The 20,039-nt window shown below is 56.2% G+C and overlaps 1 protein-coding gene across 1 annotated transcript in view; it reads right to left on the bottom strand.

The window, feature by feature from the left end:
* INTS3 (integrator complex subunit 3) overlaps nucleotides 1-20,039 on the bottom strand; it is a 33,466-nt gene that overhangs the window by 1,043 nt on the left and 12,384 nt on the right. Inside the window, exons 10-14 of the mRNA XM_089665736.1 lie at nucleotides 17,464-17,577; nucleotides 16,014-16,062; nucleotides 13,968-14,135; nucleotides 9,346-9,446; nucleotides 2,579-2,651 (exon numbers count right to left, since the gene is read on the bottom strand). Of these exons, the coding sequence (XP_089521862.1) occupies nucleotides 2,579-2,651; nucleotides 9,346-9,446; nucleotides 13,968-14,135; nucleotides 16,014-16,062; nucleotides 17,464-17,577 (505 nt within the window). The remainder of the gene's footprint in view (nucleotides 1-2,578; nucleotides 2,652-9,345; nucleotides 9,447-13,967; nucleotides 14,136-16,013; nucleotides 16,063-17,463; nucleotides 17,578-20,039) is intronic.

Genomic DNA, 20,039 nt, shown 5'->3' with positions numbered 1-20,039 from the left:
TGCCATTGCAGTGGGTGGACAGAGGGCCACAGTGCCACCTCCTGGCATAAGAGGGGTACTACACCTCAGAGGTATCCATTACATTGGGTGGGCAAGTGGGGGCACAGAGCCACCTGCTGCTGAAACAGAGGTACTACACCTCAGAGGTGGCCATCACAGTGAGTGGACAGCTGAGGGACACAGCGCCACCTCCTGACAAAAGAGAGGTACTACACCTCAGGTGACCATTACAGTGGGTGGCCAAATGCAGCACAGAGCCACCTCCTGGCACAGGAGAGGTATTACACCTCAGAGGTGACCATTACAGGGGGTGGACAGATAAGGGTCACAGCGCCACCTCCTGGCATAGGAGAGGTATTACACCTCAGAGGTGACCATTACAGTGGGTGGACAGAGGGTCACAGCGCCACCTCCTGGCATAGGAGAGGTATTACACCTCAGAGGTATCCATTACAGTGGGTGGACAGAGGGTCACAGCACCACCTCCTGGCATAGGGGAGGTACTACACCTCAGAGGTGACCATTACAGTGGGTGGACAGAGGGTCACAGTGCCACCTCCTGGCATAGGAGAGGTACTACACCTCAGAGGTATCCATTACAGATGGTGGACAGACGACACAGAGCCACCTCCTGGCATAGGAGAGGTACTACACCTCAGAGGTGACCATTACAGATGGTGGACAGAGGGTCACAGCACCACCTCCTGGCATAGGAGAGGTACTACACCTCAGAGGTGACCATTACAGTGGGTGGACAGACGACACAGAGCCACCTCCTGGCATAGGAGAGGTACTACACCTCAGAGGTATCCATTACAGTGGGTGGACAGAGGGTCACAGTGCCACCTCCTGGCATAGGAGAGGTACTACACCTCAGAGGTATCCATTACAGTGGGTGGACAGAGGGTCACAGTGCCACCTCCTGGCATAGGAGAGGTACTACACCTCAGAGGTATACATTACAGTGGGTGGACAGAGGGTCACAGCACCACCTCCTGGCATAGGGGAGGTATTACACCTCAGAGGTGACCATTACAGTGGGTGGACCGAGGGTCACAGTGCCACCTCCTGGCATAGGAGAGGTATTACACCTCAGAGGTGACCATTACAGTGGGTGGACAGAGGGTCACAGTGCCACCTCCTGGCATAGGAGAGGTATTACACCTCAGAGGTGACCATTACAGATGGTGGACAGACGAGGACACAGAGCCACCTCCTGGCATAGGAGAGGTACTACACCTCAGAGGTGACCATTACAGATGGTGGACAGACGAGGACACAGTGCCACCTCCTGGCATAGGAGAGGTATTACACCTCAGAGGTGACCATTACAGATGGTGGACAGACGAGGACACAGAGCCACCTCCTGGCATAGGAGAGGTACTACACCTCAGAGGTGACCATTACAGCGGGTGGACAGAGGGTCACAGTGCCACCTCCTGGCATAGGAGAGGTATTACACCTCAGAGGTGACCATTACAGTGGGTGGACAGAGGGTCACAGTGCCACCTCCTGGCATAGGAGAGGTATTACACCTCAGAGGTGACCATTACAGATGGTGGACAGAGGGTCACAGCACCACCTCCTGGCATAGGAGAGGTACTACACCTCAGAGGTGACCATTACAGCGGGTGGACAGAGGGTCACAGTGCCACCTCCTGGCATAGGGGAGGTACTACACCTCAGAGGTATCCATTACAGATGGTGGACAGAGGGTCACAGTGCCACCTCCTGGCATAGGAGAGGTATTACACCTCAGAGGTGACCATTACAGTGGGTGGACAGAGGGTCACAGTGCCACCTCCTGGCATAGGAGAGGTACTACACCTCAAAGGTATACATTACAGGGGGTGGACAGAGGGTCACAGCACCACCTCCTGGCATAGGAGAGGTATTACACCTCAGAGGTGACCATTACAGGGGGTGGACAGAGGGTCACAGCGCCACCTCCTGGTATAGGAGAGGTACTACACCTCAGAGGTGACCATTACAATGGGTGGACAGACGAGGACACAGAGCGCCACCTCCTTGCAGAGACGAGTTACTACACCCATTGCAGCTCTACAGAAACCCGACACATTCACAGAACCAAATCACCTGCCAGACTTAAGTCTTGCCCAACCTCTTGTAACCTCCCCTGGAGGGTGACACCACCATTCAGAGTCTGCAGCACTGGTCAATCAGCCCCACCATTCTGCCTTTTTTGCACTATTACTGTAGTAGACCCCATTGGTGAGCCCCCCGAGCCCCCCGCTGACATCCCACCGAAGCACTCATCCAAGTAGTGACTCTCACTGCAAGCCTGATTTCCGCATGCAGGTGGTGTATATTAAGCAGCCACATAAGGTCCTCCCATTTCTGTGTGACGCCCCCTAATGGTCGGGTCTCTGATACCAAAGGTGTTAATCCAGATGTTACTATTCCACTTCATATAATAACTGATGTCTGACCCAGGAGAAGTGTGACGTCCCAGCATGCACTGGGGGCTCTGCATGAATATCCATGCTAATGGGGGGAGGGGTGAACACATAGTTTGGGGGGGTGCAGGGTACGTGACATGAGATCTTCCCATCCTTACTTCATCTTATGTGCCTCATCACAGCTGGCCTGGACGTGCTGGAGAGCCTGCAGGATCGGCGTCTGGCTGAAAACTGAACAACAACAATATTCATTATACCGGAGGAACCCGGAACTCTTCATACTGTACAGAATACTGACACTGGGGGGGAAGGATGTACGGCTGGGGGGAGGGGGATGGATGTACGGCTGGGGGGAGGGATGTACGGCTGGGGGGAGGGATGTACGGCTGGGGGGGAAGGATGTACGGCTGGGGGGAGGGATGTACGGCTGGGGGGAGGGATGTACGGCTGGGGGGAAGGATGTACGGCTGGGGGGAGGGATGTACGGCTGGGGGGGAAGGATGTACGGCTGGGGGGAGGGATGTACGGCTGGGGGGAAGGGAGTACGGCTGGGGGGGAAGGATGTACGGCTGGGGGGAGGGATGTACGGCTGGGGGGAGGGATGTACGGCTGGGGGGAGGGATGTACGGCTGGAGGGAGGGATGTACGGCTGGGGGGGAAGGATGTACGGCTGGGGGGAAGGATGTACGGCTGGGGGGAAGGATGTACGGCTGGGGGGAAGGATGTACGGCTGGGGGGGAAGGATGTACGGCTGGGGGGGAAGGATGTACGGCTGGGGGGAGGGATGTACGGCTGGGGGGGAAGGATGTACGGCTGGGGGGGAAGGATGTACGGCTGGGGGGAGGGATGTACGGCTGGGGGGAAGGATGTACGGCTGGGGGGGAAGGATGTACGGCTGGGGGGGAAGGATGTACGGCTGGGGGGAGGGATGTACGGCTGGGGGGAGGGATGTACGGCTGGGGGGAGGAATGTACGGCTGGGGGGAGGGATGTACGGCTGGGGGGAGGGATGTACGGCTGGGGGGAGGGATGTACGGCTGGGGGGGAAGGATGTACGGCTGGGGGGGAAGGATGTACGGCTGGGGGGGAAGGATGTACGGCTGGGGGGGAAGGATGTACGGCTGGGGGGGGGGGGGGGGGATGTACGGCTGGGGGGGGGGGGATGTACGGCTGGGGGGGGGGGATGTACGGCTGGGGGGGGGGGGGATGTACGGCTGGGGGGGGGGGATGTACGGCTGGGGGGGGGGGGATGTACGGCTGGGGGGGGGGGGGATGTACGGCTGGGGGGGGGGGGGGTGTACGGCTGGGGGGGGGGGGGGATGTACGGCTGGGGGGAGGGGGGGGGGTATGTACTGCTGGGGGGAGGGGGAGGTATGTACTGCTGGGGGGAGGGGGAGGTATGTGCTGCTGGGGGGAGGGGGAGGTATGTGCTGCTGGGGGGAGGGGGAGGTATGTACTGCTGGGGGGGGAGGTATGTACTGCTGGGGGGGGAGGTATGTACTGCTGGGGGGGGGGAGGGGGAGGTATGTACTGCTGGGGGGGGGAGGGGGAGGTATGTACTGCCGGGGGGGGAGGGGGAGGTATGTACTGCCGTGGGGGGGGGAGGGGGAGGTATGTACTGCCGGGGGGGGGGGGGGGGAGGGGGAGGTATGTACTGCCGGGGGGGGGGGGGAGGGGGAGGTATGTACTGCCGGGGGGGGAGGGGGGGAGGGGGAGGTATGTACTGCCGGGGGGGGAGGGGGAGGTATGTACTGCCGGGGGGGAGGGGGAGGTATGTACTGCCGGGGGGGAGGGGGAGGTATGTACTGCCAGGGGGGAGGGGGAGGTATGTACTGCCAGGGGGGAGGGGGAGGTATGTACTGCCGGGGGGGGGAGGGGGAGGTATGTACTGCCGGGGGGGGGAGGGGGAGGTATGTACTGAAGGGGAAGGAGGGGGAGGTATGTACTGCCGGGGGGGAGGGGGAGGTATGTACTGCCGGGGGGGAGGGAGGGGGAGGTATGTACTGCCGGGGGGGAGGGAGGGGGAGGTATGTACTGCCGGGGGGGAGGGAGGGGGAGGTATGTACTGCCGGGGGGGGAGGGAGGGGGAGGTACAGTTGTGACCAAAATTATTCAACCCCCACTGAAATTGAGTGTTTTGGCCAGTTTGACATTGCTTTTGATCATTCAGTCATCTTGCTTACATTTACATTAAAGAGGCACTTGTAGGTCAGACAAATATAACATAACAGTTATAATGAAATAACCACAAATGTCTTTTCTGTGCTCACAGCATTATCAGTTTTATTCAACCCCCAAGTGACATTCAATCTTAGTACTTAGTACAGCATCCTTTTACAGTTATAACAGCTTTTAAACGTGAAGCATAGCTTGACACAAGTGTCTTGCAGCGATCTACGGGTATCTTCGCCCATTCTTCATGGGCAAAGGCCTCCAGTTCAGTCACATTCTTAGGCTTGCGCACTGCAACTGCTTTCTTTAAGTCCCACCAGAGGTTCTCAATCGGATTTAAGTCTGGTGACTGCGATGGCCACTCCAAAATGTTCCAGCCTTTCCTCTGCAACCATGCTCTAGTGGACTTGGAGGTATGCTTGGGATCATTGTCCTGTTGAAAGGTCCAACGTCTCCCAAGCCTCAGGTGTGTGACGGACTGCATCACGTTTCCATCCAATATCTCCTGGTACTGAAGAGAATTCATGGTACCTTGCACACGCTGAAGCTTCCCTGTACCTGCAGAAGCAAAACAGCCCCAAAGCATGATTGACCCTCCACCATGCTTCACAGTAGGCAAGGTGTTCTTTTCATCATAGGCCTTGTTCTTCCTCCTCCAAACATAGCGTTGATCCATGGGCCCAAACAGTTCTAATTTTGTTTCATCAGTCCACAGAACACTATCCCACAACTTTTGTGGTTTGTCCACATGGCTTTTGGCATACTGCAGTCGACTCTTCTTATTCTTTGGAGACAGCAAGGGGGTACGCCTGGGAGTTCTGGCACGGAGGCCTTCATTACGCAGTGTGCGTCTTATTGTCTGGGCTGAAACTTCTGTACCCACATCTGACAAATCTTTTCTCAGTTCCTCAGCAGTCACACGGGGACTTCTCTCCACTCTACGCTTCAGGTAGCGCACAGCAGTCGAAGTCAGCATCTTCTTTCTGCCACGACCAGGTAGCGTTTCAACAGTGCCCTTTGCCTTGAATTTGCGAATGATGCTTCCTAAGGTGTCTCTTGGTATGTTTAACATCTTTGCAATCTTCTTATAGCCATTGCCCTTCCTGTGAAGAGAAATCACCTCTTCTCTTGTCTTCCTGGACCATTCTCTTGCCTTCACCATGTTTGTAACCACACCAGTAAATGTCTAGAAGGAGCTGAGTATCACAGTCATTTTAAAGCTGCCTAATTGGTGCTTATTATGCTTGATTGCTGCTCGGTGACATCCACAGGTGTTTTCAATACCTGATGGAAAGCACCTGTATGAACCTCTGTTCTTCAGAGTGGTAGTCTTTAAGGGGTTGAATAATTGTGGCAATGAAGAAACCACATAAGAACCATTTACTACTGTATTACATAAACAATTGATGTCATTTTAGTTGCATTTGGGTAGTTACAACGTCCTTGTAGGATTTGATTCTGAATACAATTCCAAATGTACACTATAGTCCCTAAACCCTTTACAGCATTGGGGGTTGAATAATTTTGGTCACAACTGTATGTACTGCCGGGGGGGAGGGAGGGGGAGGTATGTACTGCCGGGGGGGAGGGAGGGGGAGGTATGTACTGCCGGGGGGGAGGGAGGGGGAGGTATGTACTGCCGGGGGGGAGGGGGAGGTATGTACTGCCGGGGGGGAGGGAGGGGGAGGTATGTACTGCCGGGGGGGAGGGAGGGGGAGGTATGTACTGCCGGGGGGGAGGGAGGGGGAGGTATGTACTGCCGGGGGGGAGGGAGGGGGAGGTATGTACTGCCGGGGGGAGGGAGGGGGAGGTATGTACTGCCGGGGGGAGGGAGGGGGAGGTATGTACTGCCGGGGGGGAGGGGGGGTATGTACTGCCGGGGGGGGGGGGGGGGAGGTATGTACTGCCGGGGGGGGGGGGGGGAGGTATGTACTGCCGGGGGGGGAGGGGGAGGTATGTACTGCCGGGGGGGGAGGGGGGAGGTATGTACTGCCGGGGGGGGAGGGGGAGGTATGTACTGCCGGGGGGGAGGGGGAGGTATGTACTGCCGGGGGGGGAGGGGGAGGTATGTACTGCCGGGGGGGGAGGGGGAGGTATGTACTGCCGGGGGGAGGGAGGGGGAGGTATGTACTGCCGGGGGGGAGGGAGGGGAGGTATGTACTGCCGGGGGGGGGAGGGGGAGGTATGTACTGCCGGGGGGGGAGGGGGAGGTATGTACTGCCGGGGGGGGAGGGGGAGGTATGTACTGCCGGGGGGAGGATCATATGTATATTGAGACATATAGGGGAAGGTGGAGGAAAGGTATGAATATTTGGGTGAAGGTAGGGGGGCGAGGGGGGAAGTCATGTACATTGGAGACAAGAATGCGGGGGTTGGGGGGTGGGTGTGAGGTGAGTCTGTACTGCTGTGGGGGGGAAGGTGAGTCTACTGCTCGGGGGGAAGGGGGGGGGGTGTGAGGTGAGTCTGTACTGCTGGGGAGGGAGGGTGGATTTGGTGAGGTGAGCCTATACTGCTGGGTGGGGGGGGAGGGGGGGGGGGGTTTGCTGCACTGACAAAGTACAAGATCATGGAAAAGTACCGATGTGTCTGCAGTGACCCAATCTGGTCACTAGAGGGAAGCAGAGCTCTACGCCAGGCAGGGGAGATGATTGGACGCGATAACGGTTCCGTCTAGCTGCGGCTTTTCGGAGCGACAACAGAATTACAGAGCTATACATAGATGGGAGGATGAACTTCGGGTCCAGCCGGATGATAAGCAGACAGAACTGCCATAGAAGGAATAGAGGGAGATGGATTTGGGGGGGCTGCCACAGGAGGAGAGGGAGACCGGAGGGGAAGAGGAGGGAGACTGCCATAGGAGGAGGGGAGACCGGTGGGGACGAGGGAGACCGGTGGGGACGAGGGAGACCGGTGGGGACGAGGGAGACCGGTGGGGACGAGGGAGACCGGTGGGGACGAGGGAGACCGGTGGGGACGAGGGAGACCGGTGGGGACGAGGGAGACCGGTGGGGACGAGGGAGACCGGTGGGGACGAGGGAGACCGGTGGGGACGAGGGAGACCGGTGGGGACGAGGGAGACCGGTGGGGACGAGGGAGACCGGTGGGGACGAGGGAGACCGGTGGGGACGAGGGAGACCGGTGGGGACGAGGGAGACCGGTGGGGACGAGGGAGACCGGTGGGGACGAGGGAGACCGGTGGGGACGAGGGAGACCGGTGGGGACGAGGGAGACCGGTGGGGACGAGGGAGACCGGTGGGGACGAGGGAGACCGCGAGGAGGGAGACCGCGAGGAGGGAGACCGCGAGGAGGGAGACCGCGAGGAGGGAGACCGCGAGGAGGGAGACCGCCATAGGAGGAGGGAGACCGCCATAGGAGGAGGGAGACCGCCATAGGAGGAGGGAGACCGCCATAGGAGGAGGGAGACCGCCATAGGAGGAGGGAGACCAGTGGGGAGGAGGGAGACCGCCATAGGAGGAGGGAGACCGCCATAGGAGGAGGGAGACCGGTGGGGAGGAGGGAGACCGGTGGGGAGGAGGGAGACCGGTGGGGAGGAGGGAGACCGGTGGGGAGGAGGGAGACCGGTGGGGAGGAGGGAGACCGGTGGGGAGGAGGGAGACCGCGAGGAGGGAGACCGCGAGGAGGGAGACCGGTGGGGAGGAGGGAGACCGCGAGGAGGGAGACCGCGAGGAGGGAGACCGCGAGGAGGGAGACCGCGAGGAGGGAGACCGCGAGGAGGGAGACCGCGAGGAGGGAGACCGCCATAGGAGGAGGGAGACCGCCATAGGAGGAGGGAGACCGCCATAGGAGGAGGGAGACCGCCATAGGAGGAGGGAGACCGCCATAGGAGGAGGGAGACCGCCATAGGAGGAGGGAGACCGCCATAGGAGGAGGGAGACCGCCATAGGAGGAGGGAGACCGCCATAGGAGGAGGGAGACCGCCATAGGAGGAGGGAGACCGCCATAGGAGGAGGGAGACCGGTGGGGAGGAGGGAGACCGGTGGGGAGGAGGGAGACCGGTGGGGAGGAGGGAGACCGGTGGGGAGGAGGGAGACCGGTGGGGAGGAGGGAGACCGGTGGGGAGGAGGGAGACCGGTGGGGAGGAGGGAGACCGGTGGGGAGGAGGGAGACCGGTGGGGAGGAGGGAGACCGCGAGGAGGGAGACCGCCATAGGAGGAGGGAGACCGCCATAGGAGGAGGGAGACCGCCATAGGAGGAGGGAGACCGCCATAGGAGGAGGGAGACCGCCATAGGAGGAGGGAGACCGCCATAGGAGGAGGGAGACCGCCATAGGAGGAGGGAGACCGCCATAGGAGGAGGGAGACCGCCATAGGAGGAGGGAGACCGCCATAGGAGGAGGGAGACCAGTGGGGACGAGGGAGACTGCTATAGGAGGAGGGGGGTGGGGGGGTATCTGTGTGACCCCAACACACAATTAGACCAGCAGAAGTTCTTGCACTGCCCTGCTCTGTAGGTATCCGGTCCGCCCATACACCGACTCATGCTGGCCGGTGGCCTTCATGGAACGCTGGGTTGCGTGGTAAAGTCTCCACAAATGAATGGGGGCCACATCACCGGGAGGGATCTGGAGGTGGAGCCAGGAACTGGCCTGTGTTTGTGTAATTGGTTACGGAGATGGGGAAAGGGCGGGGCTGGCTAAAGAAGGCGGAGAGATGAGGAGATATAGGAGGATCCAGGAGGGAGGTATGCTGTATCTGGTGACCTGATTGGTGCAGGGTGGGGGATGGGGTACTCACAGTTCTGTTTGGTATTGGACAAGTTGAGTCTCAGGTTATCCAGATGTTCCAGGATCTGCTCCAACGTCAACTGCGCCAACTTGCTGCTGGAACTCCGCAGGCTGCCAACACAAGAGAGACGACACCGGTCATACATGTCCCTTGCATACAATCGCCCCCTAACACATGACGACTGTGAAATCCAACATGCTGGCCTTCTAATGAAGTTCCCAATCAGAGCCACCCAGACCTCGTCCGCCCAATCAGAAGATGTTCATTGAGGTTCCTTGAAGGACACAGCTGGATCTTCAGATCATACCAGATGGTGAGAAGATCCTCTCCCTTTCTGTGTCAGTTTCATTTTTGGGGCTGCTTCCCATTCGATGTTCTCTGCTTCCCAATATGAGTCCCCTGGACCCTGGAGGCCTCTAATGAAGCACAAAACGTGGGCCATGGGGGTGCTGCTGTCCTCGGAGCCTACTTTTGACTTTGCCATGTCTTGATGGTCATGGAGAGTGTCCTGCATGGTGAAGGACTTGTCCCTGGAAGCCCTCGATTAACCACCTCCTGGCATCTGAGTCCATAACTTAAGACCAAGGCCTTTCTTATCCCCCCCAGGGGAGTTAGTTGGCACATTCGGTTTCAGCTCCTATTAGGTTGTTTGGTGGGCCTCTTTCACTCAGATTAACGGATTTCCTTCTCTTGTGGGCCCATTGGTTGGGACAGCAGAAGGTACTGGAAGTTTGCCTTATCTGATCCAAGCATCTACCTGGGTGCCACACCATCCGTAACTGGACATTTATGTGGTCTGCTCCCCAATAGGAATCCTCTGATCCTGGAGGCCTCTGTTCCAGACAAGAATGTGGGCCAGGGAGCATCGGTGTCCTCAGGGTCCCCTTTTGACTTTGCCGTGTCTTGACGGTCATGGAGGGTGTGGCACCCAGGTAGATGCTCAGACCTGACATGAGAAGGCCATGAAAACGAAGGACGTGAGCCAAGGGGTGTCGGTGTCCTTGAGGCCCCCTTTTGACTCTGCCATGTCTTGCTGATCATAGAGGGTGTGGCACCCAAGTAGATGCTCATACCTGACATAGGAAGGCCCTGGAAACTAAGGACGTGAGCCAAGGGGTGTTTGCAAAGTCAAAAGGGGGCCTCAAGGACACCAACACCCCTTGGCTCACCTCCTTAGTTTCCAGGGCCTTCCCATGTCAGGTCTGAGCATCTACCTGGGTGCCACACCCTCCATGATCGTCAAGACATGGCAAAGTCAAAAGGGGGGCCTCAAGGACACCATGTCCTGACGATCATGGAGGGTGTGGCACCCAGGTAGATGCTCAGACATGACATGGGAAGGCCCTGGAAACTAAGGACGTGAGCCAAGGGGTGTCGGTGTCCTTCAGGCCCCCATTTGATTTTGCCATATCTTGACGGTCATGGAGGGTGTGGCACCCAGGTAGGTGCTCAGACATGACATGGGAAGGCCATGAAAACGAAGGACGTGAGTCAAGGGGTGTCGGTGTCCTTGAGGCCCCCATTTGACTTTGCCATATCTTGATGGTCATGGAGGGTGTGGCACCCAAGTAGATGCTTGGACCCGACATGGGAAGGCCCTGGAAACTAAGGACAAGGAAGGAGTGGTACCTTCTGTTGTCCCAACCAATGGTTCCCCGAGAGAGGGAAAATAGCTAACCTGAATGATGGAGGCCAACCTGCAAGGACCCCAAACAGCCTAATAGGAGCTGAAACGATACATACATGTAAACCGAGTTACAATAAACATGTCTCCGCTGACGGGGAGGTGAGAGGGCTACAGGCAGTGGGGCATAAGAAAACCCATTGTCCAAGGCTGGGGATGCAGATGCCAGAGGCCATTCAATCGGGGGATTCCATCAATAGGGCCCTTCACCATGTGGGACACCATCCATGACCACCAAGACCTGACAAAGTCAAAAGGGGGCCCCCAAGGACACCGGCACCCCCTGGCCTGTGTTCTGGGCCAAAACAGAGGCCTCCAGGACTAGGGGACATGTACTGGAAAGCACAAAAAATGCCACAACTGGCACAGGAAGGGAGAAGATCTTCCCGCCATTGGTTATGGCCTGAAGATCCAGCTGTGCCCATCAATAAATGGAAAAGAGAAATAACTGGACCCAAAACCACGAACGTTTCCTTACTATAAGGGAGAACACAGTGTGTGAAGATTCAGATACCCACAGCGACCAATCAGCAATCACCTTTCCCTGCCATGATGGTAGAAGCTAATGAAAGCTACATTCTGATTGGCTGCTCTGCGCTGCCTCATTACACCTGAGGTGTCTGCTCTCTCCTTTCACTATCTTTCCAATTATACGTTGCCGGTCTCTGCTTCCCTGGCGGCTTTTCCTGCCATCCTCTGGGATTTGTGATAGTCGGCCCGCTGAGCTCCTGAAGGCACTTCAGAGATGAATGACAACATGCTGAAACCTCGAGTGCTCGGCGCTGGAGACATCTCAAGCAGTGTGCGAATTTCTGTGACAGATAAACACTCGGATCTTGCAGCGTCTGCCGCGGTGGGGGGAGGAGCTGGGAGAGGGGAGTCAGCTGTTTGGCAGACGGCGCTCACCGGTAAGGGCTCTTCACGCAAAAAAAGTAATTAGTATAAGACTTGAAGACGGCAACAGCGGACTGACAGACGAGGGAGTTGGAGGAGAACGGTCTATAGCCAAGTAGAGGGCCAAAACCTTTTGTACCGAGTAGGAAACGGCTGAAAACCACCAGGGTTTGTGTTTGCCATCTGTGCCCCATTGGAGAGATCTACCTTCACCCACTCCACCACAGACCCAACAGGAAGGTCATTCCCATCTCCTTTTCTAATTGGTGGGACTGAGTGCTGAGGGTAAGCTTTGGATTCATGGCCTCCCTCATTCCATCTCCTTTCCTAACTGTCGGGACTGAGCGCTGGGGGTAAGCTTTGGATTCATGGCCTCCCTCATTCCATCTCCTTTCCTAACTGGTGGGACTGAGTGCTGGGGGTAAGCTTAGGAAAGGAGATGGAATGAGGGAGGCCATGAATCCAAAGCTTACCCTCAGCACTCAGTCCCGCCAATTAAGAAAGGAGATGGAACGAAGGAGGCCATGAATCCGAAGCTTACCCCCAGTGCTCAGTCCCGCCAGTTAGAAAAGGAGATGGAATGAGGGAGGCCATGAATCCAAAGCTTACCCCCAGCGCTCAATCCCACCAATTAGAAAAGGAGATGGAATGAGGGAGGCCATGAATCCGAAGCTTACCCCCAGCGTTCAGTCCCGCCAGTTAGGAAAGGAGATGGAATGAGGGAGGCCATGAATCCAAACTGGTGGGACTGAGCGCTGAGGGTAAGCTTCGGATTCATGGCCTCCCTCATTCCATCTCCTTTCCTAACTGGCGGGACTGAGCGCTGAGGGTAAGCTTCGGATTCATGGCCTCCCTCATTCCATCTCCTTTCCTAACTGGCGGGACTGAGTGCTGAGGGTAAGCTTCGGATTCATGGCCTCCCTCATTCCATCTCCTTTCCTAACTGGTGGGACTGAGTGCTGAGGGTAAGCTTCGGATTCATGGCCTCCCTCATTCCATCTCCTTTCCTAACTGGCGGGGACTGAGCGCTGAGGGTAAGCTTCGGATTCATGGCCTCCCTCATTCCATCTCCTTTCCTAACTGGTGGGACTGAGTGCTGAGGGTAAGCTTCGGATTCATGGCCTCCCTCATTCCATCTCCTTTCCTAACTGGTGGGACTGAGCGCTGGGGGTAAGCTTCAGATTCATGGCCTCCCTGAATCTCTCTCAATTGGTATAAATTGGAGAGCTGCACGTCACTTTCCATGTGCATTGGTTCTCAAGAGGATTTGCGGAAGCAAATGCCGCCATTAGAAATCACGGGGTCCCTTGCGGTCTACCTGACCCCCAACCCATAACTTCCATTATGTATCCTCAATCAGCTGTCATGCTGTCAGATTCTATTTTTCCACACAGTGCTGGCTGTGCTCCCCCTGCACGTCACACCGCCGTCCTCTGGTGTGGTTGTGCTAGGTCCTCACTCTCTTCTTCACTCTCACTTCTCACCCCAGTCTTCCTCCTGTTGTACCCTGGTTTGCCCATGCTGGATCCCCATCCCCCCCCCTCTTCCTCTTCCAATCAAGCTGGTCTTCCTCCTGCTGTACCCACCCTGGTTGGACCATGCTGGATCCCCATTCTTTCTCCTGCTGTACCCACCCTGGTTGGACCAAGCTGGATCCCCATACTTTCTGCTGCTGTACCCTGGTTCAACCATGCTGGATCCCCATTCTTCCTCCTGCTGTACCCTGGTTCACCATGCTGGATCCCCATGCTTCCTCCTGCTGTACCCTGGTTCACCATGCTGGATTGGATCCCTATTCTTGCCCTCCCCCCGCACCCTGGTTTTCCATCTGCTGTCCCCTGGTTAGACCATGCTGGATCCCCAGTCTTTCCTGCGCCCCTGGTCTTCCTTCCACCGCTGTCCCGGGTTAAGCCATGCTGAATCCCTATTCTCTTCAAGGTGGACGAGCCAAAGCAAAAAGGTGTGACAGCAGTACATGGCGGGGGGGTGGAGTGGTGCAATTAGGAAACTATACATCCCCCCCCCTTTTACAGGTTACATTTAACCCCTTTACCTCTGCCGTTTGCGGGGCAGGCTGTTGTTCTTGATGAGTAAAGACTTGATGTGTTCCACCAAGGGGTCGTCGTGTTTCAAGCACCAGTGGCGCAGGATGCTGGTGGTGAACTGGTCGTCGGGGTGGCACGGGCGGCTGAGCACCATCTTCACCATCTCCTCGGTCGGCCTGAGGGAAGCAAAAAATAAAGAAATTATTAAAACTGACCTCCTGCCTTCTCTTGCACAGGTGTACCGGCTCCTCCCCCCCAGTCTTGCACAGGTGTACCGGCTCCTCCCCTTCAGTCTTGCACAGGTGTACCGGCTCCTCCCCTTCAGTCTTGCACAGGTGTACCGGCTCCTCCCCTTCAGTCTTGCACAGGTGTACCGGCTCCTCCCCTTCAGTCTTGCACAGTTGTACCGGCTCCTCCCTTTCAGTCTTGCACAGGTGTACCGGCTCCTCCCCTTCAGTCTTGCACAGGTGTACCGGCTCCTCCCCTTCACTCTTGCACAAGTGTACCGGCTCGTCCCCTTCAGTCTTGCACAGGTGTACCGGCTCCTCCCCTACAGTCTTGCACAGGTGTATTGGCTCCTCCCCTACAGTCTTGCACAGGTGTGCCGGCTCCTCCCCTCCAGTCTTGCGCAGGTGTACCGGCCCCTCCCCTCCAGTCTTGCGCAGGTGTACCGGCTCCTCCCCTTTAGTCTTGCACAGGTGTACCGGCTCCTCCCCTTTAGTCTTGCACAGGTGTACCGGCTCCTCCCCTTTAGTCTTGCACAGGTGTACCGGCTCCTCCCCTTCAGTCTTGCACAGGTGTACCGGCTCCTCCCCTTCAGTCTTGCACAGGTGTACCGGCCCCTCCCCTCCAGTCTTGCACAGGTGTACCGGCCCCTCCCCTCCAGTCTTGCACAGGTGTACCGGCCCCTCCCCTTTAGTCTTGCACAGGTGTACCGGCTCCTCCCCTTCAGTCTTGCACAGGTGTACCGGCTCCTCCCCTTCAGTCTTGCACAGGTGTACCGGCTCCTGCCCTTCAGTCTTGCACAGGTGTACCGGCTCCTCCCCTTCAGTCTTGCACAGGTATATAGGCTCGTCCCCTTCAGTCTTGCACAGGTGTACCGGCTCCTCCCCTACAGTCTTGCACAGGTGTATTGGCTCCTCCCCTTCAGTCTTGCACAGGTGTACAGGCTCCTCCCCTGCAGTCTTGCACAGGTGTATTGGCTCCTCCCCTGCAGTCTTGCACAGGTGTACCGGCTCCTCCCCTGCAGTTTTGCACAGGTGTACCGGCTCCTCCCCTGCAGTCTTGCACAGGTGTACTGGCTCCTCCCCTCCAGTCTTGCACAGGTGTACCGGCCCCTCCCCTCCAGTCTTGCACAGGTGTACCGGCTCCACCCCTACAGTCTTGCACAGGTGTACCGGCTCCTCCCCTGGACTGGAATGGCTTCCTCTGATGTCACTGCACACTGTGAGCTCCTCACAATGTGCATTAGAAGCCGCAGCCAGTCAGACAAAGCCAAACTAGTTATCAAATGACTTCTGTGTGGGTCAATACAGCGAACGCGGGGTCGAGCGGGGACAAACGACGCACGTAAATTGATACAGAGAAATATCTGGTGACATCAGGCTGAGCGATGGCTCCTGTGGCCCTCCATTACCCACAATCCCCCGCTCTCCCAGCACACGGCAGATGCGGTAATAAATGATCCGGCTGATAAGGGATCTCTCTGTACAGGATATTGCAGAGCGTGACACCATCAGACCTGCATACACAATGACACTCCGGCTCGGCGTTCACCGTAATGGCGGGGAAAGTGCCGCACAGCCTGCAATTATAGCAAATGGCGCACTTATAAAGGTCAGAGGACTAAGCGCTTTTCACGCGGCCGTTCTATACGGTTGTTCAGCAAATTTGTTAAAATGCGGCGTTAAGTGGGGCGCGCCTATGTCAGTCAAGAAGCTGGAGGAGAATTCCGTATCCAGAGTCCATGTCCAGTTTATGGCGGTGCAAACTATGAGCGAGTGGTCCGTATATAAACAGGGGGGTCTCCAGTCATAATACAAAGTGCCACTTACTTTTCCCTGCGGAGCTGCAGGAGGAGGCAGGACAGAGCTTCAGGGTGTTCTGCAAAGGGGAAAACAGACACAGAAGTCACCGAAAATGGCAGAGACATTCTATTAGGGTGATCACACATGGTCAGATGAGATGGAAAGGAGCCGGTGGGTGAAGGAATGCCGGGGAAGAGGCAGGATGGAGGGGAGAGGAGGAGGAGGGTGAAGGAATGTCGGGGAAGAGGCAGGATGGAGGGGAGAGGAGGAGGAGGGTGAAGGAATGTCGGGGAAGAGGCAGGATGGAGGGGAGAGGAGGAGGAGGGTGAAGGAATGCCAGGGAAGAGGCAGGATGGAGGGTGGATCAGTAGGAGAGGAGGAGGAGGAGGTGGGTGAAGGAATGCCGGGGAAGAGGCAGGATGGAGGGGAGAGGAGGAGGAGGGTGAAGGAATGCCGGGGAAGAGGCAGGATGGAGGGTGGATCAGTAGGAGAGGAGGAGGAGGAGGTGGGTGAAGGAATGCCGGGGAAGAGGCAGGATGGAGGGGAGAGGAGGAGGAGGGTGAAGGAATGTCGGGGAAGAGGCAGGATGGAGGGTGGATCAGTAGGAGAGGCGGAGGAGGGTGAAGGAATGCCGGGGAAGAGGCAGGATGGAGGGGAGAGGAGGAGGAGGGTGAAGGAATGCCGGGGAAGAGGCAGGACGGAGGGTGGATCAGTAGGAGAGGAGGAGGGTGAAGGAATGTTGGGGAAGAGGCAGGATGGAGGGTGGATCAGTAGGAGAGGAGGAGGGTGAAGGAATGCCAGGGAAGAGGCAGGATGGAGGGTGGATCAGTAGGAGAGGAGGAGGAGGGTGAAGGAATGCCGGGGAAGAGGCAGGATGGAGGGTGGATCAGTAGGAGAGGAGGAGGAGGGTGAAGGAATGCCGGGGAAGAAGCAGGATGGCGGGTGGATCAGTAGGAGAGGAGGAGGGGGGTGAAGGAATGCCGGGGAAGAGGCAGGATGGAGGGTGGATCAGTAGGAGAGGAGGAGGGTGAAGGAATGCCGGGGAAGAAGCAGGACGGCGGGTGGATCAGTAGGAGAGGAGGAGGAGGGTGAAGGAATGTCGGGGAAGAGGCAGGATGGAGGGTGGATCAGTAGGAGAGGAGGTGGGTGAAGGAATGTCGGGGAAGAGGCAGGATGGAAGGTGGATCAGTAGGAAAGGAGGAGGGTGAAGGAATGTCGGGGAAGAGGCAGGATGGCGGGTGGATCGGTAGGAAAGGAGGAGGAGGTGGGTGAAGGAAAGTCGGGGAAGAGGCAGGATGGAGGGTGGATCAGTAGGAAAGGAGGAGGAGGTGGGTGAAGGAAAGTCGGGGAAGAGGCAGGATGGAAGGTGGATCAGTAGGAGAGGAGGAGGGTGAAGGAATGTCGGGGAAGAGGCAGGATGGCGGGTGGATCGGTATGAGAGGATAAAGAGGTGTGTCTGGGTGAGAGACCTACTGACCTTTGTACTTGAGATGCTGCAGGATGGGGATGATGGTCTCCAATGGGACGTTGTGAGCCAGGAAGAGCTGCCACGTACAGTACTGCTCGAAGGTCTCCCAATCCAAACTTTGAACTGAAAGAGAGACAGAGACCTTACTGCCCACCCACTCAGGGTCATGTGACCACCTCAGTACCAATAGGGTGAAGAACATGGCAGATCCTGACAACGAGGACAAGTCCCGACACCTAAGCCCTAGGCTAAAAAACTGAGCTGCGTGTTGTAAATGGGGATTTGGTCACCAGTAGGAGGCAGCTCATTGGGCGTTTTTCACTTTAGTTGCACCTAGTGTCTTCCTCCTGAAGGTGGCGACATGCAACCAGTCTGGCTGTGTCCTCCAATGAATGGAAGAGAACACTTTTTAAAGCCCCAAAGAAAGGGGAGGCCTTTCACCGACTCGCATTGGCTGTACTTAATCTTGTTCAATGGGGGAGGTCTTTCACCGAAACGCGTTGGCTGTACTTGATCTTGGTCAATAGGGGGAGGTCTTTCACCGAAATGCGTTGAATGTACTTGATCTTGGTCAATAGGGGGAGGTCTTTCACCGAAATGCGTTGAATGTACTTGATCTTGTTCAATACGGGGAGGCCTTTCACCGACTCGCATTGGCTGTACTTAATCTTGTTCAATGGGGGAGGTCTTTCACCGAAACGCGTTGGCTGTACTTGATCTTGGTCAATAGGGGGAGGTCTTTCACCGAAATGCGTTGAATGTACTTGATCTTGGTCAATAGGGGGAGGTCTTTCACCGAAACGCGTTGAATGGACTGGATCTTGGTCAATAGGGGGAGGTCTTTCACCGAAACGCGTTGAATGTACTTGATCTTGGTCAATAGGGGGAGGTCTTTCACCGAAACGCGTTGGCTGTACTTGATCTTGGTCAATAGGGGGAGGTCTTTCACCGAAACGCATTGAATATATTAGATCTTGCTCAATAGGGGGAGGTCTTTCACCGAAATGCGTTGAATGTACTTGATCTTGGTCAATAGGGGGAGGTCTTTCACCGAAACGCGTTGAATGGACTGGATCTTGGTCAATAGGGGGAGGTCTTTCACCGAAACGCGTTGAATGTACTTGATCTTGGTCAATAGGGGGAGGTCTTTCACCGAAACGCGTTGGCTGTACTTGATCTTGGTCAATAGGGGGAGGTCTTTCACCGAAACGCATTGAATATATTAGATCTTGCTCAATAGGGGGAGGTCTTTCACCGAAACGCGTTGAATGTACTTGATCTTGGTCAATAGGGGGAGGTCTTTCACCGAAACGCATTGAATATATTAGATCTTGCTCAATAAGGGGGAGGTCTTTCACCGAAACGCGTTGAATGTACTGGATCTTGGTCAATAGGGGGAGGTCTTTCACCGAAACGCGTTGGAAGCACTTAATCTTGTTCAATAAGGGGAGGTCTTTCACCGAAATGCGTTGAATGTACTTGATCTTGTTCAATACGGGGAGGTCTTTCACCGAAACGCATTGAATGTACTTGATCTTGCTCAACAAGGGGGAGGTCTTTCACCGAAACTCGTTGAATGTACTTAATCTTGGTCAATAGGGGGAGGTCTTTCACCGAAACGCGTTGAATGTACTTGATCTTGGTCAATAGGGGGAGGTATTTCACTGAAACGCATTGAATATATTAGATCTTGTTCAATGGGGGAGGTCTCACTGAAACGCGTTGAATGTACTTGATCTTGGTCAATAGGGGGAGGTCTTTCACCGAAACGCATTGAATATATTAGATCTTGTTCAATGGGGGAGGTCTTTCACCGAAACACGTTGAATATATTTGATCTTGGTCAATAGGGGGAGGTCTTTCACCGAAACGCAATGAATGTACTTGATCTTGGTCAATAGGGGGAGGTATTTCACCGAAACGCATTGAATATATTAGATCGTTCAATAGGGGGAGGTCTTTCACCAAAACGCATTGAATGTACTTGATCTTGTTCAATGGGGGGGGGGGGCCTTTCACTGAAGTGTATTAGCTGCACTGAATCTTAGGGAAGGCCTTCCATCAAAATGCGTTGGATGTACTCAATATTGTTCAATGGGGGGGGCTTCACTGAGACACATTGGATGTACTCAATCTTGTTCAATTGGGGGGGGGGCTTCACTGAGACACATTGGATGTACTCAATCTTGTTCAATTGGGGGGGGGGCTTCACTGAGACACATTGGATGTACTCAATCTTGTTCAATTGGGGGGGGGGCTTCACTGAGACACATTGGAGGTACTCAATCTTGTTCAATAGGGGGAGGCCTTTCAATGAAACGCGTTGGGGCACTCAATCTTGTTCAATAGGGGGTGGGGGGCTTCATGGAAACGCATTGGGGCACTCAATCTTGATCAATAGGGGGAGGCCTTTCACCGAAATGCGTTGGATGTACTCAATCTGGTTCAATGGGGGCGGGGCTTTCACCGAAATAAACACACTCCAAAGACATGCTGGTGGGTTAGTTGGCTCATGTATGTGAGGTCCTTGGTATGGACGCTCCTTGGGGGGGTAAATAGTTGGCACAATATAAATACCTGTATAA

This window comes from Staurois parvus, unplaced genomic scaffold, assembly GCF_062004578.1.
Source record: "Staurois parvus isolate SC_StPar_1 unplaced genomic scaffold, SC_StPar_1.0 ptg002311l, whole genome shotgun sequence".
NCBI lineage: Eukaryota > Metazoa > Chordata > Amphibia > Anura > Ranidae > Staurois > Staurois parvus.
Note: the sequence above shows the minus strand (reverse complement) of the source record. Positions and strands in the feature narration are given on the sequence as shown.